We start from the raw sequence: 26,030 nt of genomic DNA, 5'->3' as shown, positions 1-26,030 counted from the left end.
GTATTCATTGACAGCACGCAGAACCCAGAGTAATGCATCCAGCTCTGGATAGTGGCCACATCAAAATGACCACATCCCTCCATTGCCTAAAGAGCAGGCATATGTGCATACCATAGGGCTGGCTGCCATTTACCTTTGAACACTGACAAGAGCTCTTATAGGAATCAGAAGTGCAGGCCCAGCGGTGCATACAGTTCTTTGAATGACAGTGACTTCCAAACAAAAATAGGATTGTGATGAATGTAAAGAAACAACTACTGTACGCAGTGTTCTCTAATGAGTGACATTTAGAATTACAAACTGAGTGCAAGCAAAAAACCTGCTTGTAGTTTTTATGTTTGAGTGATTTAGTCTCAGGTTCCAAATGTAGTGTGTTTACACTTTAAACTCTGTGCACTACATATGATCATCTCGTGAATAACTTTTACAGAAGTGGAGTTTAAAATGATTCAGTTCTGATTCTGGACTCTCACTTTTTCTCCAGCGGCGTGGTTGTATATGTTGTTCTTTTGTGTGGTGAATAATCTTGAATCTATCCAGGATGTGATTACCCCGTATTCATCAGCAATCCAGCACAAGTCTACTCCCTCAGGGATTCTCTTTACGTTGCAACACTTCCCCTGCGGCAACCGAAACCAGGCTGTGCACAGACAAGCAGAGTTAATTTATGCCAGGCCTGAGAGTCTGTGCCGCAGAGAAAGACACACACCATGTAGATGATTAGATTCGATGGAAGGAAGATGAAAGAGGGAAAAATAATCAGAGACCAAGGTGGGAGGAAGAGGGCTGGAGAGAGACTAACAGTGTAGTGTGATTTTTATTCTAGCGCACACACACATCCATAATTAAGCATTAGCATGAGAGGGGATATTAAAAGATAGAAGTGAAAATGAATTGAGGAGGGAGAAATAGAAAATCTAATTTGTAGTGTTAGTTAATAAGAGACAGACTGAGAGAGGGTGAGATGGAGGGGGAGAGGGAGAGCAGCCAAATGACAGAGGCGTGTTTGTGTTCTGATTAGGCTGAGCCAAATGGAGGCGGCTCACCAATGGAGATAACCAACAAAGACATCTCTTCAGTGGGGACAAATCTATGAACATCTTTTCACGGTCAATAGACGGAGGCATTCTTTTGTTTTGATGAAGGGAAAAAAATCAGCCTCGTGGATCCATTAATTCAGTATAAAGTTTACCGTTCCTTTGCTCTTGAATGAAGCAGATGACTAAAATTCCTACTGATTTTGGAGTCTATGGACATGAAAGTGTGCAAAAGAACCACTTTCATTATTCCTTATATTTAAGTGTTTGCTTCTTAAAGCACATTTTTTAACATCTATTCCCTCTCCCCCCTGTCTGCCAAGATATGATGCACTAAAGCTGAATAAACAATGATGTGGGCTCTTTGGGCTAAGACAGGCTTCCTGGCATGGGCGTGCCCGCACCCTGTTGGGTTTCTCATCTTTACGGTTGGCGACAGTGAATAGATCATCAGATCCATGGCAGAGCTGACGGAGAGAGGCTTTCTCTCTGGCAGGGATATAAGGCTGGGATACAGCCAGGGTTGCCAAGCAAGGACGAACTTCAATACTGATAGACTCCTTGATGAGGTCACTTTCAAACAAAGACTCTCTCTCTCTCTCTCTCTCTCTCTCTCTCTCTCTCTCTCTCTCTCTCTCTCTCTCTCTCTCTCTCTCTCTCTCTCTCTATCCATCTACCTATCAACGCCACTCTTCTCTGTATCTGTCTTTGAGTCCTCTCTCTCTCTCTCTCTCTCTCTCTCTCTCTGTCTGACTCATACACACATCCATATAAACAATCAGTAAACTCACTCAGGCGCTGACAGAGGTATAAGAGAGAAAAACACAGCCATCCTTGGGAACCAAATTAAAAAGATAATCATCCCTTGGATGGAAATATTCCCTCCTTGGTGTCGGTCAAACCAGAAAGCAAATCATATGCTTATTTTTCCTCTAAATTAAAAATATAAATGCTTCTCCGCACTAGATTCCCAGACGTCTAATTACAACATTGAAAGAGAGAAACAACTGATCCATGGTGGAAGAGGTTAGAAACCCAAAGAAAGATGATATGTTACAGGAAGAAATGTGAGTTCACAGGATGGTGAGAAAAGTGTAGTTTGTTTGTTGAGTTAATTTTTCTGCTTTTTGTCTTTTTCTACTCTGTCATGCCCTTCCGCTTGACTTGCCCACAAACAGGAGTTTCAGGTTTTTGGCAAAATCTGCGTATTGAAATCAGCAGCTTTGCTGTCAGACTCCTCTTGTAGAATACTACACCAATCTTACCTCATTGTCCACAATGAAAACAAGAGGATCATGTTACCCAAGCTCAGATTACATCATCTAAAAGCCCAGCACAATCAACCATCATCCCCTTGTTTGACAATTATAATGCTTGTACACAGAATGAAACCTCTAATCACAGAGTTTCACAGTCACTGGAACTGGTAGTTGTGAGAGAGTGAACAGACCGGAACAAAACGATTCGGTAGTGGGCAACATGAGTCGGGAAATTCCTGCTGGATTGTTTATGTTCTGGAAGAGCAGTAGGGAAAGGGGACAACACTAATGTTGTAATGATAGTGACAATAGTGGTTCTGTGTCTGTAAAACAATGTGTATGACTGGCCAGCTAGAGCCAAGATTCTTTTGATTTATGTCCTGACCTCCGAACGATCCTGAATGGCCTCGCAAACAAGCAGCTCTACTCAGAACGAGAGATGATGACCCCCCCTCTCCATGTGTGAATAAACAAGTGACCCATGTTGGGTCTGTGAGAGGTCACTGCACAGCGGAGTTATGGAGATGGACAGAGGAAAAGCAGACAGACAGTGGGCCTCAGAGAGAGTGAGTGAGAAGGAAAGAGAAAGGGAACGGACAGAGAAGGAGAGATAGACGTTGTGTGTTTGTTTCTCCCTGTGGCCTCTGGTGCCCTAATGAACATGGCCGCTACAGGCCAGCCACAGAGCAACTCGGGTTTCTCCTGTTTTGACCATATAAAGATTGATAGCTCCCCTCAGACCCCAGATCAGCTTTATGGGTAGTAATAAGTCCCATGTGGCTACATCTCCAATCACATGCAGCCATGTTAAATTGTGGCTGACCTCCACCTTTTTTTTCCAGCTTTCATCAGTCTTAAATATATTGCCAGAAGTTTGTGAGATTTTCTCAGAAAGAATCATTCACTGTGAGACAAGCAATAACAAAAACATGTGGAGACACATTTTGATCCATCCTGACCTGGGATCAGGCTGAAGCACCCTGTCTAGACATCAGCTCCACTTAATGCCAGCATGCCACAGCACCCAGACCTTTCTGTCTTTTTGTTTTTGATTCATCTGCTTCTTTCACACTTTCCCCTCTCTTCTTTTCTATTTCCCATTTTCACAACTCAGTTCTCACAATTTCCTGACCTCTGCAGCTCCAGTTTTTGATCTCTGACTCCCTAGTCTATCTCATCACTCTCTTAGTCAGGCTTAGGTGTGGTCTTCTGGTGTTGATGACAGTGAAAGGAGGATGCGGTAAAATCACTGAACAAGCAATTCCCGGCGACAGAGAAGGCAGACAGATTTCAAAAGAATGTATCCTACACAGACATGCCAAAGATAACTTTTGAGGTTCCCCTTTTTTCCTTCTCTCTACTCATGTTCACTGTCTAAAAATGTAAGAGGCTTGTTTGTCAGTACACAGCAAGAGTACATGAAGACAGAGCCTATGCATGTTTAGTGGCTCAGAAATTATGACAGGGTTACAATTAAGGGAAGACCTAACCACGTCACGCTGCCCTCATTATACCGCAATTATGTTCTTGATTGTGAAACAAAGGTACACAACAATGGTTTGATAGGACCTCTTGTTTAATGAGACTTTGCTGTAACTCCTGTGTTCATTCAATTAGTAAACAGGTCTTCCATTCAGGCCTGGGCACCCCAGTTCTCATCTTCCCAAATGCGACACACCCCCACCCCTCACTGCCACAAACACCCCACCCACCCCCTGCCCTTAGCCTTCAGCGTCCCACATTGGGTCTTGGCATCCCCCTAAACATTCAAGACACACAGACTCCTCCCCCAACCTCCTACCCTCCTTCCCCTTCCACCCAACCACCCCCCACCCAGCGCGCACACCCATTTGATTGTGATTGACAGCGTCTTTGTTCCATTGTGCGGAGCTGTCGCCTCTGATGAAGACACATACACAGAGCTGAGGCGCTGCACTCATTGTACATTGCACAGAAACTACAGGTCTGCAACCAGTTGCACTGTCCTCTGGTGATGAGCTCCATGCAGTCTGCCAGTGTAACCTGCCTGGGCACGGCAGGGCATGGCAGAATGGGATGGGACAGGGTGTGTGCAGACAGGCCAGAGCGCAGGCTTCTCCCAGTGTGGACCCGGGGGTCCCGGTCCTATGGGTTGAGGGGGCCAGCTGGAGAGGGAGGCTCAGCGCTACGCAATGTGTCTGAGGAGGCCGTCATTAGGGTTCACCCCTCCTCAGGGATGGGAACCAGGTCACATTCTCTCACACGGCACAAAGCAGGGTGTGTGTGTGTGAGAGGGGTGGGGGTTCAAGGGAGGGGTTTGATGGGGAACAGGCCATGACCTCTTTATATCCATCAACAGATCACTAACTTGGCCCATAGACGTGCTCATACAACACATTCACACACACACATACACACACACACACACACACACACACACACACGCATGCAACACTTGCTAATGTGTGCGTATGTGCACAGACAAATGCATACAAAAACAAGTGCGTGCTCTGTTCGAAGCATTATGTGTGTCTTCACCTGAATTTGGTCCGAATATCTTAATATCTCTGTTAGCTGAGATACGGTTGTTGATGCTTACCACCAAGGAATATTTATCTTCCAAATTAACCTTCCAAAATGATCAGTAAGAATTTATGTTGACTACTGTTACAAATACAATGTATGAAATAAATCTGCAAATTTTTTTTGTAAAATTATTCAGCTATATTGAACTTGTCTAGCCACTTAGGACAAATTCCTTTACACTACAGCTCCAGCTCTGCTTGCTGGTGAGCCTGTGAAATCCATAGGTTGGCCACCAGGGAAAACACAGTGAAATACTGCCCCCTCTTGGTACACAAGGAGTCTTGCAGACGGGGAGAAAAACCTTGTAGAATTTACAGTAAAGTATCAAGACAGATTATTATTCAAAGTGAAAAAAATAAAAAAATAATGTACATCCTTGAAAAAACAAAAAAATACCTTTGAGGGTAAATCAGAATTCTGTTTATTTTTAAATCAAGATGATAGACATATACACATACATACATACATACACATATCTGACCCACCCCTTCACAAACCTTGAAAAACAAAGACATTCCGATTATCAAAACATTTAAAATATGATTTAACAGCAGTTATGACCATGAGAACACTACGCAAAGGAAAACATGAAATTAAAGGCACAACACAATAAAAGTAGATATATTCTCTCTGTCTCTGTCAGACATGTTATAACTGTGGTGAGCCTGAGTGTACAGTTATCTAGGCTACAAGTTATAGCATTATTATTCCTCTATAGCTTTATTGTTTCTCTCTGTTACTGAGTACATCTGTTTGTGCTTTGTTGTCTGTCCATGGGGCTCGTATCTCATGTCCTGTCTGGAAGCTCTCATTTAAACAATATAGACATCTAACCACTATATAACCACGCTATATCTGACTAAGGTGTCAACTTAGCTTTATAGTAAATATGTACAATAATCCAATGTGTGTGTTGCTTGTATTTCTGTGTATGTATGTTTCTCTGTGGGTGTGCATGTGTGTGTGTGTGTGTGTGTGTGTGTGTGTGTGTGTGTGTGTGTGTGTGTGTGTGTGTGTGTGTGTGAGTACATGAGGTCATCCTGCATACAACATCTCTGTGACAATGTGTGCAATTGTGCATGTTTTCTGGCAAAGCTTATCATGGTAGTGTCTTTGAACTAGAAAGGCACCTCCTCTCTCCAGGGTTACTGGCTCTAGTCTATCTGTTCAGCCCAAAACCTCAGGAAAAGGGCTTTGGAACTTGGTGGGGGTCAACAAACTGGGAGGGTAAGGGTAAGGGGCAGGATTTGGACACCCTCTTCATCTAGATTAGATGGTGCGTCTACGCAGGCAGCTGCATGTCAGGCACTTGAGGATGCTCATGGTGATGTGCATGAGAGGGCCGAAATTGAAGAGTAGGTTGTAGAAGGTGTTGACAGACAGGCCACCAGTCTCATCGGCGTACTTTAAGGCCACAATTGGTGTGTAGAGGCTGTTGGTGAGATTCCTGAAGCGAGGGCTGTTTGACTCAATAACCTTTTTAGTGCACTGGAGAGACGAGAAGCAAAAGAAAGTTTCCACTGATTGCATTGCTATGCAGGCTGGTTGAATGTTTGTACCACTTACTGATGACAGACACACAACATTGAATCTTGAATCCTGAAATAGATCGGTAAAATGTGAAATCCCTTACTTTGGCTATGTCATCTGGCGTCTGGCCCATGGCTTCAAATATATCTATGGATGATGGCAGGTAAACATCTTTAAAATAACGGACTGTGTCGGCATCTACTCCTGGATACTCCATCTTGGCCACGTCCTCCATCATCTTTGTCTCAAACTCAGTGTGCACTGGGCCAGGCTCAATCATGGACAACCTGTGAGGGCGTCAGATGCAGAAAGGCCCGTGAGGGAGCATGCACAGTACAAAGCAAAGACAGATGTAAAGGAAGAACAGAGGAAAGAGGGTAATCTTACCGGATATTGAACTTCATCAGTTGCACCGCCATACTCTCGCAGAAACCCTCCATGGCAAACTTAGAGGCAGTGTAAACATCATTGAACACTACTCCTAGATCAACAAAATGGAGAGATACAGGCATCATTGCATTATCAAATTACTCAATTAACAACAGACATGTGTCAAACTTCAACATTAAGTAACCAACCAAGTAACAGATAGACGTCACTTAGGACAATACAAGCGGCAGACGGAATATGAAAGTCAGTTCAGCCTCTTGTGCATGTGATATTCTTTAACTTTAACCCTTCTGTCAGGTCAGCAAAGTCAGGTCAGCAAACCTTTACTGGAAATATAAGACATAGGCAGACAGCTAAGTTAAGTTAAGCCTTTAGATACAGAATATTTAGTACTGCTATTGGAAAACACTTTACATTTTAGACGATTACATCGAGATTAAAAAACAAATCAGTGTTCAGTGTTTCAAAAAGTGATTCTACGTGTGATAAAGTTCAATGAAATGATAATGTTTCAAGTTTGATAAGTGGTACTAAAATTGTTTTGCATGGTATTATAAACTGGATTTACTTCACTAATTTAATAGACACTAAAGCACAGAAAACACTCCATGATTTACAGCTCAATGAGCTCGGACTGTCCCCTGGTCTGCCCAAAAGAATGTATATCTTGTAGCTGGCAGACATTTAGAAATCAATTCTTCTGCTTTTAAACTGAGCTTAATATAATCGAGTTATATCAATAGTATTGCAAGTGTGATGTCAATTTCAAAGTCTTAAAACACATCCTGGATATGATTTAACTGGATTGCAGATTTTATTTTTGCATCGGTAAACACACACAAATCATACCCTGCAGACCCATGACACTGCTCATGACCACGATGTGCCCTGAACGCCTCTTCTTCATGTCAGGCATCACTTCTTTGATCATGCGAACAACACCAAAGAAGTTGGTCTCAAACACTCTTTTCATCTCCTCGATGCTGATGCTTTCCACAGGTCCCAGCAAGCCCACGCCTGCGTTGTTGACTGACGGGAAACACACAGACGCAGGGATGACAAACTGCTTGCATCACCAACATTGCAATTATCAAAAGGGTTAAGATATGTTGATTTAATATGAAGTAATATCGGTATTGTATGCACTGCTCATGGCCTTTCTACAAGAATAGATCCCTCTTTGGTGGATTACAGATTGTATTTCTTGATATTGCCACCAGATGTCAGTGTGTGACAACAGAGAGGCGTGATGTAACACCAGTCCATGTTGAAGGGCCTCTGGGTCTTGAGTAATTAGCTGAAGTGGGATGTGTGATGTTATGTTCGATTTAGAGTGAGATGGAGGCAGGTTTATAAATAGAACCTTTATCCGGACTAATGGATTGAACACAAGAGCTGAAACAAATGATTAATGTAGCCACATTCGATTTACCAAATAACCATAAAATTATTTTTTTATGGAGTGATTGTCCAATTAATACACGTGCTGAGATTTCTGGGTTTCGAAATACATTGTCTGCTTTATTTTAGCTGTAAGGACCCTGCTTCAGAAAAGGAAGGTGTTATGGGCTTAAAGAGCTGCAGACTTAAGCTATTCTTCACACACTCAGGGTGTCAGTATGGTAGTCTTTAGGTCAAATGTAAAACCATGGAGGACAGCGCTACAAGAGAGTGACCACCAAAACATTTCAGTTATTTCAAGAACTTTGTCCTGAAGTTGTGATATTATTACAGTCATAACACTGTACTGTGATATTTTGCTTTTCCACTTGACAAGTCTGTTAGATGTTTACTGTTACTCTCTCTCTCTCATGAAAGTATGACATTACTGTTTGTGTTTAAAAAAAAAAAAAAAAGGGTTACTATCGTGGGAAGGTTCAAATTAGTGTTCTATGCATCCGGTTATTATTCTTACAAACAGACTAAGAAAATTAATAAGATCATGTAGTCAGTACATAACTTAATGGCTTTAAGTTATATATATATATTGATCAATTGTTTTAAAAATATATGATAAAAGACAAAGACACAAATATATGTTTATCCACACAAAGGGGGTAGATCAAATGTCATTCAAGGCCGGGGAAGGGATCACATAAGAGATGCAGGCCTAGTTTCAGGTGTGTCCCACTCACTCAGGATATCAATATGGCGGTCCTTGACATTGTTGATGCACTGCTTGACTGAATCGTCACTGCACACGTCTAGTGGAAGCAACATCAAGGTCTTGCCATATGCATCTCCTGCTGCTTCCACTAGCTTGTCCTTCTTCTTCAGGTCCCGCATGGTGGCAATGACTGATAGGGAGAGACAGAAGAGTGGAGAATATTATTTTACTTGCATAATGTGGCTTCAAACTTAATACCAGAACGTTCTTTAGAGTTGCACAGTAAAGTAGAACATCATAAATGATTATTTTATGTAGTCTTGACCCGTTGACATTCTGATGTAGTGACTCACTGTACTTTGAAACCTCTGATCTGTGGCCACACTAAATGAGTTCCATAACACACACACACACACACACACACACACACACACACACACACACAGTTGTGTCAGAGTCAGACGTGCAGGACAAAGGTCCTAGCAATGACCACGCCTGTCAGTTTACAGGACACATAATTGATTTCCTCTGAACTTTAGACACCGGGTGACATTAGCCCACATGCAGCACAGAAACTTATCATGACCAGCGACAGCAGCTGTCAGCACAGTGTTGACTTGGCTTTCATGGTTTCTTCCATGTCGTGTGTCGTGTTAACACATTGCTGACTGACGCTATCTAGCAGAGAAAAGAGAGACAGTGCTGTTGCACAATGGCAAATGATCAGTAGGAGTAAACAACCTCTTTCACACATTCATCTGAATCTACCTGTTGTCCTTGACAGACAAAGGCAAACAGTCACCATGTTCTTGTCTGGACAGAGACAGAGTTGGATGATTAAGTTAAAAGAGGGGTAGCTGTGCTCTAGAGGTTTTGCATTGCCATGCTGATGTTTCTGATGTATCATTTCATGATGTGTAGTAATGAAACTAGGCCCATTTTAAAAAAGTGTAAGTGTCATGAAACTTATTCCATGAAGTCTAATTCAGTCTGATCTTATGATTTGAGAGCTGTGTGTCCATGAGGCAACAAATAGATTAGTTTATTGGTCGAGAAGTGAACAAGAGATCCATTGTTCTTCTGGCTCCTGCAGGAATTACTCTTGGGCTGCTTAAACATTCTTGAATGAACCACATTGCATTGCAAACACAGAGGTCTTTTGGGGGGTTTTCTGAGTTTGGTGCATGTTACTGCAACTAATTATTACTTTATGCACAATGCAATATTTAATCTCTGTTGGATTTCCTAAAGAGCCTGGGAAAAAGGGCAAATCAGCTCCACTGCTCAGAGGTGGCCTTATTGAAACCAGGTCACGTTGTGAAAAAGGTGCTCACACCAGTGTTATGGGAGCAGTTTGTTTTGCTCATCTATTTCACGGTAATAAATCCCATCAGATCCTGCTGGCCACCAAAGGAAAAACAAAAGTTTTACTAAACCTTACACTGTGGTTCCTAAAGTGGCAAAAGGGGGGCAGTAACACCTTAATTTGGCTGAAACAAATTAAATAAGATAATGTATAAGACGACTGCTGAAATCATGGGTTTCACAACTCACTGACTGCAAGCCCACAGCCAATGATGTTATTCAGCATAAAGTCACGTCTAGCAACAAGGGGGGTCTTGAAGGCAAACTCCTACCAACAGGGGTGGGGGGTGGGAAGGTGGTCTAATGTAATTCGGTCTGAGGCTCCATGACATGGAAAAGTTTTGGATCTCCAATTCCTAGAGTGACATTAACGATGGCTGGGAAGCAGGAGAGGAGACGCACAGACCAACAATGTCAAAGTGGGACACCCTAACTCCACTGTGCACCAATGAAGACTTCAAACAAGGCCCTTGCTTTAGAGTGAACCCTCGCTTGTACAGGTCTCAAACTTTGTCCCCCTTTCAACACTCGCTCCAGTGAGGGGACTATAGGCACATTAGACACGGCACTAAACCGGCGCAGGCGGTCTACAATACACTGCGATAAAAGGAGGCTTTGTGCTGGGGAAGTCACTTGAAAGAGAACTGACAAGACTCCTTTTATGATTCCGCCTGGAAAGCGGCATCCTTGCAGAGCCCTACCCTAGACATTGCGCTTTCAGATGATAATTGTTGAACCAAAGGGGCAACTGAATCCCAGTCCTTACAAAAGGATATGGATATGGACACTACACCAAATCCCTTATTTGCGTTAAGACGGAGAGTTGCGCATGAAACTCAACCGAACTGTGTGCGTAAAGGAGGATTGGTGCAATAGCAGAGCTTTGCAGGGGAAAAGTAAACACGGAATAGGGTTTCAAGCGAACCACACTGTTATAGGCTCGCTACTAATAGGTCCGATCAAAGAAACAATGTAGAAGAAAGCGCATTTACCATGGTAACGCTTCTTTTCATCTTTGGCCAGCGTGACGGCGATTCGTAACCCGATGCCGGAGGAGCAGCCGGTGATTAGCACAACTTTCTGCCCGCTGTTCGCCATGATTTGTCCGGGTAGGCGCTGTGTTTTTCAGCGGTCCTCTGCTTTGGATGGTCGCTGCCGAGGGAGCTACCGATCACCGGACTTTAAAAAAGTAAAGCGGATCATGCAACCACCGCAGCCATGTGAGCCTCTAATTCAGTCACATGTTCAATAAAATCACAAACCAAAAAAAGACGTGGCATTGCAAACACCCCCTTGCAGACTATATTTTAAACTTGATCGGTGCCGCCTGCTCTGAAAATGAAGTTAATTCCTTTTAAATGTGTGTGGTCCGTGCATGCGCGCACGTGCGTGTAGTAGAGGGGGCAGTGCTTATTTGATTTCTGAGCTGGTGACCCCAACAACAAATAGCTGTGACGTTCATACAGTAGTCACACGATAGTTTGTTCATACCTGATGGTATTCCTGATTCACTACTATGTTACAGTTAATATTCTTAATATGACTTATTCGGAAGTTTTACCATGATATAGGCTATTTTACTGGTATCCCAAATTTTCTTTTTAATGATTTAATATTTAAAAAATACAATTAGATTAGTTAATTCAATTTAACACAACATTTTAAATGAGCTATTGCATATTTGGACTGCACATATAAACATAACTAATACACATATATTATTATTATTTTTTAATAATCATACTAAAAAAACAACAATACTATTATGCTATGCTCTTTGCTGTTGTCCAGGCCATAGATACACATATATTAATATATATCGGCTGTAGTTGACTTATTTATAAAACTATAGGGTCATCCAACTGCTTACCTTAATTTTGGAAAGTAATGATTAAAGTAACTTAATGCGCTGCATTGTACTGCCATCTGCTGGCAAGGAACGGTGCATCATATTTAAGAAGCACTCAGGCTTACTGAATGCATAATGCCTTATCAACAAAGAACATGCTAATTATATCCCTGTAATCTAAATATTGAAATAATATACGGATGTAAGAAGAATGGTCTGAGATTGGCTATCAGCTGTCTTAGTTTGGTTTGACAGTGATGCCATTAGCAAGGCTCTGTTATGGTGACTCTTCTTGATGGATGTTGTAAGGAGTCAAAGTGCCTCTGATAAGATCTCAAACCAGAAATACTTTTTTTTCTCTGATGAAAGGCCATAGTGCAAGAGCCAGAGTCTGCCGACGGTAGACTTGTTGCTAAATATGATGCAACCACATGCAAACTGTTTGTTTTCTATTTTCTCTAAGACTGATCCTCATAACCCTCACGGAGGGATAAGTGGAGGTCCAAAGAGCAACATGGAGTGATTAGTGAGCAAGTGATTAGTGAAAGTAATTTATTACTTACCACAAAAGTGATTTATGTCTTTCTCTTTTAACTCACTACAACTGTTTTTGCATTTACTTATGGGATGATTTGCCAACTTTATATGATAGAAATTTCAAACACCAATGCTAGTTTCCCCAATAACTCCTAATGCATTCATTGGAGAAATTAACACGTTTATTTCGTTTCTTTTAAGAATTGTATTGTGCTGGGATTATGATGATGGATCTTCTCAGCTCAGGAGCCTTTTGTTTCTCGTTTGGACAAATATGATATATAAGTTTGGGTGTATTCTCTGTTGGTCCCCCTCCCCGTTTCTGCCCTTTAAAACATATTGCAAACCCACGATGATGACTATAGGTCCCCCTGTTTTAATCCTCCTCCATGGTTAACCCCTTTAACCTCATTCCCATTTTAACATGTTAACACGGTGTGAAGCTTTAAGGTCACTATATGGACAAGACAAGAGATTAGGTGAAAGCAGAGTTCACACACTCACACACTCACAGAGCAGCAGAGGGAACAGAGGGAGAGGACAGGGACGGGTTCCTGTGTTTTCCAGCCTGATGGTCTCCTCTGAGGGTAAACTAAGGTTACTATCATAATTAAGAGCAGCTATTCATTTCCATCATAACTTTGAAGGGATACTCCCGATGGGAGTCCTGGCCTGATCCATCAAGGGTCAGCCAAGGACCAGCAGGCTGACGGTGTCAAGACAGGTTTAGTCTTGCTCGGAAAGAAATCAACCTAAAGTACTTATAAAAAATATGAGAATAGGTAATGTAAAAATCTTCATCCAATCATCACTGCTTGTGGTAAACTGTCTGTTATGCTGACAACAGAGAGCAGACTGTCAGCTTACATAAAGTTCAGGCCCAATTTCCTCTTGCTGTCTAACAAAGCTGATGTCTGCTTATTGAGAACATCCCTAAGCTATGACCTATTTCTCTAACCAGAAAGCAGAAGTTTACAATGAGATAATAAAAGTATATTTTCCATTGTCAGATAAAGCAGCTTTAAATCCAAGCTGACAATGTGCAAAACGACATCCAGTGCACTGATATTTTAGTTTATATATTTATATTTGGCTACGTTTCAGAATTTATACATTAGTGACCTCCAAGTTGAGGCCGGTAGTGGCTCAGTCAGGAGGGGCTTGGACTGTGAGCCATAGGGTTGATGATTCAAGTCACTGACCCAACCTAAAACAAATGGAGTGTGACTGCTACTTGGAGAGGTCCCAGTTCACCTCCTGCCCTGCTGTGGTGCCTGTGAGCAAGGCACTGGACATCCCCCTTCCTCCCATTGCTCCCCAGGCGCTGTCCTATGAGCTGCCCACTGCTCCTAGTAGTAGACTCCTGGTACCAGGATGGGTTAAAAGCAGAGCACAAGTTTCACTGTGTGTGCTCTGCATGTGTGACCATTAAAAAGATAGATCTTAGAATAGCAGCCAAATAATAGTCATATATAAAAAAGAGTGTCTTTGACCCTGTACACTATTAATACAAGTGGCACTAAGGCTATTCTGCTATCAAATCATTCATTTAAAGTCAGTTAAACCTATACATACACATGTATTATTATTATTATATATACTGATTACACTGCTGTTCAAAAGTTGTAAATACTTGTTGTTGTATTTTACATGTTGTTTTTCTTCTTTCCTTCAATAATGGCTTTTTTAGCAGAGATAAAAACAGTATAATTTGGACACCAAATGTATCATTTATACTTGAAATAGTTTGGCCCCAAAAGATGAAGATTAATTAAATAATTAAAACTTCCATTTAGTCGATGTCCCCAGTGTTGCATGACGGGGCAGAACACTGTTGTAACCATTTGTTCCCCCCAAGTACCCTTTGATTTTGAATTTGTTTTCCAGTCCAGAAAAGCACAAGTGACCATCGATCATTTTTGAACCACAACAACCTGGAACCTGTTTTTCTCTGGGCTATCTGGTTTAATAAAGTAATGCCTGTTAATTCCAGCTTGTTTCGGCATTATTGAGCATGTGACACTGAAACCTGGTCCTATTTAAATCTGCACACATTATGTTGCTAAGCTTCTGGTTTATTTATCCAATGACTGGTCATTTCTTCTATTCTTATTGAGCTGTTGTTCAGAGGAATCTTTGTCTCTTTCAATCGTCCGTCTGGTTGAACTATACTATTATGGCAAAACAAGAAAGTAAAAACTAATAGACGTAAGACTCAGTAGAAAGCTGTCCACCAGTGGATATGGCACTAAAAGTGCTGCTGGAGTACGGTCAGGGTGTGTACCTCGTTAAGAGAAAGTGGATAGGTGTGGATGGAGATGAGGAAGGGTGCTGGACAGACAGTGATGTCCACCAGCCTCCGAGCTATTGTTGTGGAATTTCAGAAGATTGAGGTACTAAGACACAGAAAGAAGAAGGAACGAGACAAGGAGGAGGGATAACACAAGCCCTTACATGTTTTTTCACGCAACATGCTTTCTCTGCTTTTAATGACTTGTTATAAACCCTCCTCCCTTTTGCACCTCCAACTTTCCCCTATTCACTTTCCCTCCTGCATCTCTGTGCATATATATCCCTCCTTGTAGCACGTTTTCAACATCCTTCATCGGAGCGTTCACCTGTTCCCTCTGACTCCTCTGAGCACACTCCAGCTGTGCCCTGAGCCCACATCATCAGTCCAAGTCATAAACAATGACACCCCCATGTCTTCTAACCCTTCTTTTATAGTTTAATAGATAATTTCCTGTGTACTGACTTTAAGGATACATGAGCAGATGCTCCTGGAACCTTCACTGGTTTCCCAGCTGACCTTATAAAGTCTGTTTTCACTCATCATAATTAAAGATGGTCTGTGTGATAATAAGGTACAAAGCACATGAACATATTTGTTAAAACAAACGAAAGCATTTTCAATATTCCCTTAACATTTTTTATACTTTAAAATAAACAGTTTTTATGCATGATTTGCATGGCCCTCCTGTTGGTGGCATCTCCGTGCAGTAGCATTGGACAAGAGACATTCTGGCTGATGCTACTGGAAGGATAAGGGACTCTGGCTGTGTGAAAGGGCCGAGAGGACTGGAATGTTTGCCACAGGTCAGGAGTGGCGCTTTCTGCTCTTTTGTGTGCAGTCTGCAGAGGAGGTGTGGAATGCAAACTTCATGAGAATAAAAGGGACGAAAAGGAAAAGAGTAGCTGGGGGTCGGTGGGCGGGAGGGAGACTTAAAAACAGAGAAAGAATGGGTGCAAAGACTTCGAAAGGAGTGAGCTGGGAAAGTGTTTAAGGCAGACAGAGAACACAGTTAATTGAGAGAGAGTGCTGAAAGAGAAGCCCACGAGCTGCAGCAAAAGAGGAGAGTAAAACCTGTTGCTGCAGCTGCAAAACACACAATGAACATTAAGCAATGACACTCTGAAGATCATATTGTGGCCTTTCTTAGCACCAGCTAACGATATTCTTATATATTAATAGCGTTACAGCTCATCTTTATATGTCATTCACACAGGCCTGTTGAAAAGCATTACTCAAACAGTGAAATGAAGATTGGACTCAAACATTTATTTTGTTCTTGTAGATTTAGACATGATGTCAGACAAATCTTGTGGCACCACATTTCTTTATGGAAACATATAGCAAACGTAAAGGTTATTCAGAGGCTTTCTGGCAGCAGACACAGAAAGCAAAGAGAAACAACAGCATGGTGCCAGTTACATCTGAGAAAGTACACAGATGGATTCCCAGGGGGGCTGTCCACTTAGCCGCTGTGGCACCATGTTGCAGAACTCCTCTTAACAAATCATTTGCTTATTCTGCTCTTTCCGCTCTACATTTTATATTGCAAATGAAATTATGTTCATTCAAAGGTCTAAGACTAAAAGAACTGGTGTGATGGGGACCTCAAACAGAATTTCAAATGTCATCTACACAGAACGAAAGTTCAAAGAAATGCTGCTTTGAATCATAATTGGCGTCACTGTTTGGATTTACCTTAAGTGCCCCTGAAAATACCACTTTTCAACCTAACCGCCTTGTTATTTAGATCATAACACAATCACTGTGTTTTGTGCCGTAACAGTGAAGAGGAGGATGCACAGCAGAGTGAGTTTATTTAGTCTATACGTTTGAGCAGTTCACTTCACAGACATGGTCCTTAGATGTTAATTAGTTTAGTCTCCCGTCATCTCTCAATACTATAATTATCACCAGACTGGCAGTTCCCCTCACTGGCCCAGTGCAAAAAGGGAACATTTCCACACACTTTCTCATGGTCACATCCCTGGTTTGGCAACTTAACAGCAGGGTTAAGCAACTGACTGTGTGGAGAAATATGTCTGAAAACACAGCCCTGCATTCAATCCCTGCTTTAGTTCTGATGGTGATCTGGCTTCTTTACATGAGGTTCAAGAACACAGGCTCTTTTTACATTTCCAAATACTGATAATGATTGGATTAAGTGCAGCAGTGATTAAATACCAATCTGCCAATCTTATCGTGTCTGATGTGCACACGCTGCCCACCCAGAATACCTGTTGCAGGATAGATTTGTATCACAGGGTGTGGTTTGGTGTAACCTCTTATGTAAGAACATATGCTCTCTGATATATGGAGATACTATCATGTGCAGTCAGTGGGTGGCACAATCACATTTCTCTTCAGGTGCTTCCATAGATCAGGGGTTTAACCAGCCTCTGACAGATTACTCCACATTTCCCCCCACAAGCTAAATGTTCATCTATGCAGTACCTGTGTTCTTGTCTTCTTTGATGTGAGACATTTTTCTTGTTTTGACAAATCTGACAAATCACACATTTGACACAATCCCACATAAAAGAAAAATTGTTTCCACGATTAGCAGTGAGACCATATGGATAAACATTTCCTTCCATGTATTGCATACAGATATTGGCTGCTTGTTAGAATCTCCATGTGTTATCTAAGGCTCATTCATAATTCTGCTATAAATGGTGATATGAAGTCACACACACACACACACACACACACACACACACACACACACACACACACACACACACACACAGAACACACACATGGATACACAATCATCATTCACACTCATCTTTAAATCCTCACAGTGACAGAAAGTCATAAAACTGTTTATCACACAATATATAACTAAATGACATCACAAGCCATTAGGAAGCAGTGGTGTAAGATCTGAAATGATTTAATGTGGTCTCATATTGACTGAATAAGAGATAAACGGGTATTTTCCCTTTTAAACATATACATAAATCAATTTTTGGCAAGCTGAAAGAGTCAGCTGCCTCTTCCTTTGCAACTGTGCATGCATACTTTCCCTGACAGTTGGCCTGTCGTCCTGTTCAGGCATGTTCTTCAACACAAGGAGAAGACCGGAGGCAGGCTAAATTGAAAGCCCATAGGGACTATAATCCTAAACGCTCATCAGCTCCTCTTGAGGATTAATAAAGTTTCATGTCTCCAAGGGCCCAAAATGTGGCGATGATAGATTACCCTCTTAGCGATTCAATGATAAGAAAAGTCCACCATCATTTATCAGCACAGAATGACCTGCAGAGGGAGGGAGAGATACTTCCAATTTGTAACACCATACCAGATGGACCTTAAACTTCAATAATGGAAGCAGAACTTGTGTAGTTCTGAGGAAATAGGGAAGAAGTCAATTACAATGACAGGAGAGTCACATTATAATGGTGGAAAATACAGAGACTCATCCTCAAGCTACTTTTCCTTCGACAAAATATGTGATAGATTCATCTCCTGCCAAACTTCTGTGATTTTTTTATTGTATTCGTTTATCCATCATTACATGTCCAAACACATATGGAGTATAATTTAGTATCTTGGTGTTTCCACATGATTTGTAAGTGAGTACAAAGCAAAGCTGCTCTGTTGGTTTCTGCGGATCATTCCTTTAGGAGAAAGAACTGACTTCATTCTCCATGTTGAGCACTGTCTAGAGGCTTCATCTATTTACCTTACATTAATCATTATCAGTCTGATCTATGAAACCCTCTTGGTTAATAAAAGCTGACAAACTACTGGCGTGAGACAAATGGATTGTAATTGTAATTATCCTGCACATTACGGTCACTTCATGTGGACTAATTTAAATGTATGTGTTGGGTCCTCAATCAATGCACGTTTGATGAAAAACTCATTGTGAATTAGAAAGTTTTTAATTTATTTTATTGTTTGTTGTGTGTTCTAAATATTGATTATCTTTAAATTGTCCCGTAGTTGGACAAAAGTACATAGCACATGCTGTGGAAATATTTCTCACCCAGAGCTCAGACTACCCACTGCACTCTTAGTAACTATCTGCTAAAAGCTGTTAGGAATGTGGCCCTGACTCAGGCGGGCTAAGCTGGTATTGAGAATGGACACGGTGGGAGGTCAGGGGGTCTGGTGTTTACCTTCCAGATCAACCTCAATCTGTCCAGTTATCTCAGTGTTTCTGTCAAACCTCCTCACATCTCCAACTCCCATCGCTTTTTATGTTCTTTCTAAACACTCTGCGACATGTTCTCCAACATGTTGCAAATGTTTCATTTTACTAGAGCGCTCCTTATTTTGAAGAATTTAAAGAAAGATTTGTTTTTAATAATGTCACTGAAGCTTCATTTGTTTTTTACATGATCTATTTACTATGAAGAAGCATTAACGTGGTTTGGATTTACATCACAACTGATTATGTTTTATGTTTATTAAGTTGCACATAAGAATTGGGTTTGGCTAGAAGTTACAACAGTTACTTTGGATTAAAGAAAGATTTGACTTTTAAATGGGTGTGTTTCTCCCTCTTTCTGTGGTTTGAAACTCGTCTCCCTCGAGAAATTAGGCTTGGCTTCCTTTCTCTGAATGTTCTCTGGGATGACAGCTTCCAGTTACTTTACAAAGGCCTGTTGTAGCTTGGACTCTATGAACGCTATCTTTGGTAATTTTCCAATTAGAAAAGGTCTTTACAAGTCTTATCTTAGAGCATGTCTCAACTGAATTGCACAGTCATCTTAGAATGAATTAGGCTTCTGGCAGGACTATAGTCGGCCTGCACAGGTAATCGACACTTTAGGCTTAAGTTTTGGCAGATGATTGGGACAGATGTCCCCGGCAGTATTAAGACGTAGGTGACTTGTCACAACCAATCATTTCAGCTCATTCATGTCAGCAGTGCAAATATTATTATCTTCCTGTTGATTAATGCAAACGCAATTCATAATGTTATACCTGTAAAAACATGTCCGATACAAAATGGAGGCACACTCAAACATCTTTTCAATATTTGTATGAGGTTAATTAAACGTGTACAAAACGTGTTGTGAGAACAGGAACCTTCTATTGTTGGGTGTTTTCTCTCTCTACATAAAAGAGCTACACAAGCTGAGATGAACACTCACAATTAAAGTAAATTGTTTTAAATAATAGGTTTTAAGTCAGGTTCAACCTGAGGTGATCCGGCCTCCAGCCTCCCTGTGGTCAAGCTCCAGTCTGAACAGGCATTACAGATACTGAGAGATTAGACTAATGGTGGAGATAACCTTCACTGATCTGCAAAATCCTGACTTCACGAACCGGCCTGGGGTGTTGTAATGTGGAGATGTACTGAACTAGTGCTGTGTGTGACGTACAAAGCTTGGCTAGCCTACATCCTCCAGCTTCAAATGTTTTATAGAAACCTCTGATCGTCACTGTCAGGTGAAAGTTAGCAGGGAATCAAATAACAAGAATAAGTTATTTTTATATAATTAAATAAGAAGATAACTTTTTGCATCATCAATATTATGCCGACAGTCACTGCATTCAATCCCTGAGACATCCTGTTTAAGTTTAATTTAATAGCATATATTCAGGTGCTGCCTCTTGTTGTAGTCTCAGGATAAGATAGTAGCCTTCACAAACTGACAGTTACTTCTTTAGCTAATGACCACCTTTAAGAAGTGAGCCCTCACAAATTATCGCCGGTAATAAACATGATTTAAGGAGTTGTATTGCATCCCATCCATGCGTCCTGGGACCGTCCTAATGGGAGGGAAGAGGAGGAGGAGGTGGAGAGCAGAGGGAGGGAGGGAGGGATGGTGAGAGGGAGAAATTGAATTAGAGGGGCAGAGCGAAACTGAGGGGAGCCACCACAACAAAACTTCTCCAACAATCAAGCAAGTGGAACTACAGACCGGCTTCTCTCCTTTTCTCCACGCATGGCTGCTGTGTTCCTTCAAATATAACTTCAGTATAAAGTTCTGGTGGCGGAGGCAGAGGGGGGGGGGTCTCCGCTTAAAAAGATGGACCATTTAACAAGGAGCAGGTCGCGCAGGAGAATACCGCTATTTGTTTGCATCCTGCTTCACGTGACGACGACACAAGCTGGTAAAGTATCTAGTATGAACATGAACGATGCACTGTCCCTTCTATCTATAAGTTTCCGTAACTTTTTTCAGGCACCTTCATTCATCACTTGATCCCCAGCCAACACTGCAACGTTACTGTCTTTTAACGTCGGGTCCTCCAGAGCCGTGCACATATAATGCACACGTTATGCATACACATTAACTATCCGAGTAATTGCTGAATTAGCACCATTTTCTTTTTTATTGATTCAGTGTTTCTGCTCCAGCTTGCATTTTAATCCAACACATTTCCAAGGATTTGAATGTGAATGTGTACCTTCCTGCCTTTTGCGTCAGGTGAGCTGTGAGATTGGCAGCGACCTCAGGAGATGTATGATGTCATGTTTGAGTTTGCTTGTGACCAGCGTCGGTTTACTGTGAAAAGGTTTAACGTTGGCTTGAGAAAGAGGTGAATGGCTGAACACTGACTGAACAGAGTAGATTAAAATTCCTGTCATGGATCTGTTTAATGTGCTCTCTGCTCACATAGGTCTTAAGTGAAAGCGCTTAGCACTAACACTCTTACTGCCTTAGTTATGATTATTCAGCACACTTCAATATTTGACATGTTTTATTGCAGGCTACTACCTCAGGTTATATTTTACACACTTAAATCGTCTTAAATGTCTTGTAGCAGTGAAGTAGCTGGAGAAATGTTTCAATTATCCAACTGCAAGAAGAGGTGGTCTGACAAACTGCTGTCTCTGTCTGTCTGTCACAGGGTCCTGGTGTCCACATTTGTTACACTTCTAGGCTTGTTCAGCAAGTGCTGCACCCAATTTGGGACTTCCTTGTTCCCAATATAGCCAGTAACAACCTGCTTGTGTATACATACTGTATGTCATTTGGCACATTGCTAACTGTCACCCACACAAGCCTCCATGCCCCATGGCCGTGTCCTGAGTATCTCCTACTGGCAGCAGACTATTTCCTTGCAGGTGCTGCGGTTTAGAGACTCCCTGATGGACCGACATGCCTCAACAGCAGGAGTTAACCCCGTGGTCACCAGAAGTGCTTAAAGATGTCTCATTTTCACTCATGGCTATCCACATGTTAGCACACTTTATGGCTGGCAGAATTGGTTGGAATTCATTGGCTGACATGAAGCGAGCCAACTGACATAATCACATCCAATTGACACAGCGGCCGTGGCGCCCACTGCTCTCTAATGAGGGCCTGTGAAGTGAGAGGCCGAGATGATTTAAAAGTGCACGGGACATATGGTGGTGCTGATATGGCCTTCTTAGATATGTGTATAGGGTTGATAATGCGTCTGCATCTCTGAGTCTGTGCGACTTTGTGTGCATGTATTACAGTGCCAGAATGTTTTCCCATATGCTTTCTGTGTGTGTTCGAGAGAGATGAGAGAGGACTTTGTAGTCATGTTTGCTGACAGGAAGTGAATCATTCTAGCACACGTCCACAGCTAGTTTCAGTTCGAATCCTCTGTTCTTTTGCCTCAACACATTTTCGTTCACTTTTTCTTTCCTTCTTTTCGTGTGCTTGGGAATAGGGAGTGTTTGTTTTTATTTTATATGCCTTATCTTCTTCTTTTACATCATCGCTCTACTCTTGCTTATGTAGTGCCTCATCCTTGACTGGTTCTATGACAGAGGGGAAATCGTGCGTACAGGCCCCTCACTGTGTCCCGTTTGATCCAGCCTCCTTGCCAATCCCGCACCAGACTCCCAGAGGAAGGACGGCAAGCCTTGTTAGCCTTTGATTCAGCAACAAATTAGTGGCAAATGAAAACAAATGAAAAAGGCAGCTGACTTTAGCAGGATAGAGAATAGGAAAAGATGATTTGTACGCCTGTTACAACTCTAGTGTTTTCTTCTGTTATGCGAGTTTGTATTGCTGTAATAGAAACATCAAACATCAAAAGTGTCAAAGATGCTGATGTCTGTCCCCAGTTGCTGATGCTGCAAGTGTCATATCAAACTGCTTCTCAGACTTCTTGATGAGGCAAACCATTTGGAAATCCCCCGAGGTTTTAATATTTAGAAATTATGCTTAAATACTTCATGGCGCCCGGACTGCAATCTATAGCATTCAACACACATCTGGCTTCCAGAAACCCAGTAACTCCCTTCCCCTCAGGCTTCTAAGGCTCAGTGTTTCTGATCACTGGAGGCTTCAAGCAGCTTTCTGTGGGACTAGTTGGAGATGCTTCCTGTAGAATTGCAATGAGCAGACATCAGAGGGGCTGATTTCTTTGCAGTGTCCCCTTAAATGTCATCTGTCTCTGTATCCCACTTTATGGGCCTCAGAAAGGTTTTATCATAGTCATCCATCACATGCACATGCACATTTTAGTAGAGGCCTCAGTATGCACACACACTATACTACCCTCATTGACGTGACCTGGCTCATATTTCAACTTCTCTAAACCTGCCAAGTGTCCTTTAGACACTAAGCTGCGACACAGAGGCCCACGACTTGTGAAGAATTCCTTTTAAGTGTCCCTCAGAAGCACAAAGGAACATAACTTCTAAAGGAGCAAGTGTATACACCTGTCAAACACGTGGTGTTATACTTTAATTTTTCCGGCTCTGCTGTTAAACTCCATATTAGCTGCTTCCATGTTGTGATGTCTGAGAGACTAAATGACAGCTTGGGGTTGAAACTTGAAAGGGCTTGGTCATGTGTATGCTTGCATGTTTGTATCTAGGTAATCCTCTGTGCCTGAGGTATGTGCGCACATATGCATAAGAGGTTGTGTGTGTGTGTGCACTCGTGTTTGTATTTGTTGTGGTGGTGTGTTATGTTGCATATTTATGAAGAACTGATATCCTCAGAAGGATAAAAGATGATAAAAAGATCTTCCACTATCAGGACATTTGAAGCCCTCCCCCCACCTCTTAAAGATAGTTTAGTTATTAGAAATGGTGTCAGGCTAGGTTAAGGGCTAATGTTAGGCATGCAGTGGAGATTATGGTTAGGGGATGGATGTACTGTAGTCACAACAGTGAAAAGAACATCCTCACAAGTAAATGAGTACACATGTGTGTGGAGTGCCTGTTCAGTTATGGGCCTTGAGGGGCAGGTGTTTTCTCTATGGGCCAAGCAGTTTTGGCCTGTCGGCCCATCATGCTGTGAACAAACATTAGCAGAACAAACTGTGGAGATTGAAGAATGTGCTGCTAATGTGATTTGGAAGGAAATGTGGAACCAGATGCCACCAGAGTCTTGCAGCTTCAACACAGCAGTAACAACAGGATACAGCCATCAGCACAGCTCCCTGAAATGAAATTGTTTGTCATTTCTTTTAAAGATTTAAGACTTTTTCACCTATAATGTTAATTAAATTAGAATTATTTAAATAATATTGTCCAAAGAGATCTGTTAGAGGTGGCCTGCATACAGTATTTCTGTGGAGGCACAAACTGGAGCTGTGTGAGGTCACTTATTATGATGAGGAAATGCTCGGATTGTAAAACCAGATGAGATAAACACAGTGCACAATAAATGTTTACAACAATTGTTGGTATAACACATTCAAACTTTTGAAAAAGACAATAAATACGAATACTCTGGTATTACAGACTACATACTTAAAATGGATTAAAGACTTGTTAGTCTTGTAAGACACTGTTGGTCGCTTTTATCATAGCTTTCGTTGTCCCTTAATAATATTCGTGACTTCTTTACCCCTCAGAATATGGTAGAGTAAAAGCTGTTCCCAGCAGTCATCTACTACACAACAACTGACTTGACTTGCTTTTAAACTCTCCGAGATAACTCAAAGCAGACCCAACCACAAAGCACATTCAGGGTGATGAGTATCTCTGCCTCTCAGTTTGCAAACTTCCAGCCCAACAAATGTCTGCATATAACGGTAAATGTACCTTTCTAACACACACTTCTTTATTTTTACAACCTCTGTTTACAAGGAAAAGAGCAAAGTGTTTGACAGACGAACTAATACAGTGATTCAGAGAGACATTTTGACGAGGGCACAGGTCCAAAGTGCTGTTTTCCCCCCCTCAGTGGGCGTTATAATTACATATAAACAGTGTGTGCAGGCTGTAGGGTCATACTAATGTGACTGTGTGTGCAGTCAGTGTATCAATCTTATTTGGCTTTTCATGCGTTTACCTTTTCATCTGTTCAGAGCGTGCATTAGCTCTCCTCACCTCATTGTGTTCTTGTCCACACACAGCAGTGACCCAGACAAAAGGTTACACCCACTGCTAATTAGATTAAGGCTGTTCTTCGTGGAGCCTGGAAGAAGCTGTTTGTGGATTTATTTAAGCACTTAAACTGAATCTGTCACCAGTTTTGTATTATTATTAATCATCACATGTTTTACAGCTGGTCACATTTAACATTTTTGAAGAAATGCCCCACTAAACAGTAGTTTTTTTTACGGAAAATGGAATTTCAGAAGAAGAGTTGCTTTTCCTCCACTCATCTCAGGGTGTGTCCAACATACTATGGGAAATTGTAATTGCCCAGATTCGTTCTGGCTTTATTTCTTGTTAAAATTCCCAAGTTCCCAGGAGCAATCGTTTTTGACAGAGTAGTATTGTTTGTGTGCGAGTGGTATTTTCAGGCTGAGCTGTGAGTGTAGGTGGTGTGAGTCATAAAGAATGTCTTCAGAGACATTTGCTTTAGAAACACAGAGCACATTATGTCCATGTATAACTGAAGTGGTGATGAGTTGTATGACCGCAGGGCACGGAGAGACTGTGTCAAGAGTCACGCAGCCAGAGAAGATGCACAGATGTGGACTGTTTGGTGGCATTTCCAGAGGATAGAGCGTGATCTGTGAGGTGGAGTGTCCGAGTGTTCGAGTGTCGGGAACACTGTGGCCAGCTCTGTTGCTGGATAGACATGGTTGTCTCATAGAAAGCAAAAATGCCAGATGTCTGTGAAATTTCTGGATGTTTCAGTTCCTTCCCATGTACTCTGACCTTTTGGTGTGATTGGAAAACTCTCTGAGTCATCAGTCCTCAGAGATGCTGCAATGGTATTTCAAACATGTTGAGCCATATCTGCCAACA

General features: G+C 41.7%; 2 protein-coding genes across 2 annotated transcripts in view; one reads left to right on the top strand and one right to left on the bottom strand.

Annotated features, from left to right (window-relative positions):
* Positions 1 to 5,266: 5,266 nt before the first annotated feature.
* On the bottom strand, positions 5,267 to 11,351 carry rdh8a (retinol dehydrogenase 8a). Its single transcript, XM_029437844.1, has 6 exons — positions 11,246 to 11,351; positions 8,917 to 9,078; positions 7,631 to 7,810; positions 6,779 to 6,872; positions 6,495 to 6,678; positions 5,267 to 6,349 (listed from the first exon to the last, which is right to left on the bottom strand). The coding sequence occupies exons 1-6, from the start codon at positions 11,349 to 11,351 to the stop codon at positions 6,131 to 6,133; spliced, it is 945 nt and encodes a 314-aa protein (XP_029293704.1). The 3' UTR covers positions 5,267 to 6,130.
* Positions 11,352 to 20,810: 9,459 nt separating this feature from the next.
* col5a3a (collagen, type V, alpha 3a) overlaps positions 20,811 to 26,030 on the top strand; it is a 45,337-nt gene continuing 40,117 nt past the window's right edge. The window contains 1 exon segment of the mRNA XM_029437893.1: positions 20,811 to 21,004. Within this exon segment, the coding sequence (XP_029293753.1) occupies positions 20,920 to 21,004 (85 nt within the window). The 5' untranslated portion in view covers positions 20,811 to 20,919.

The sequence above is a fragment of the Cottoperca gobio genome, chromosome 8, assembly GCF_900634415.1.
Source record: "Cottoperca gobio chromosome 8, fCotGob3.1, whole genome shotgun sequence".
Classification (NCBI taxonomy): domain Eukaryota; kingdom Metazoa; phylum Chordata; class Actinopteri; order Perciformes; family Bovichtidae; genus Cottoperca; species Cottoperca gobio.
Note: the sequence above shows the minus strand (reverse complement) of the source record. Positions and strands in the feature narration are given on the sequence as shown.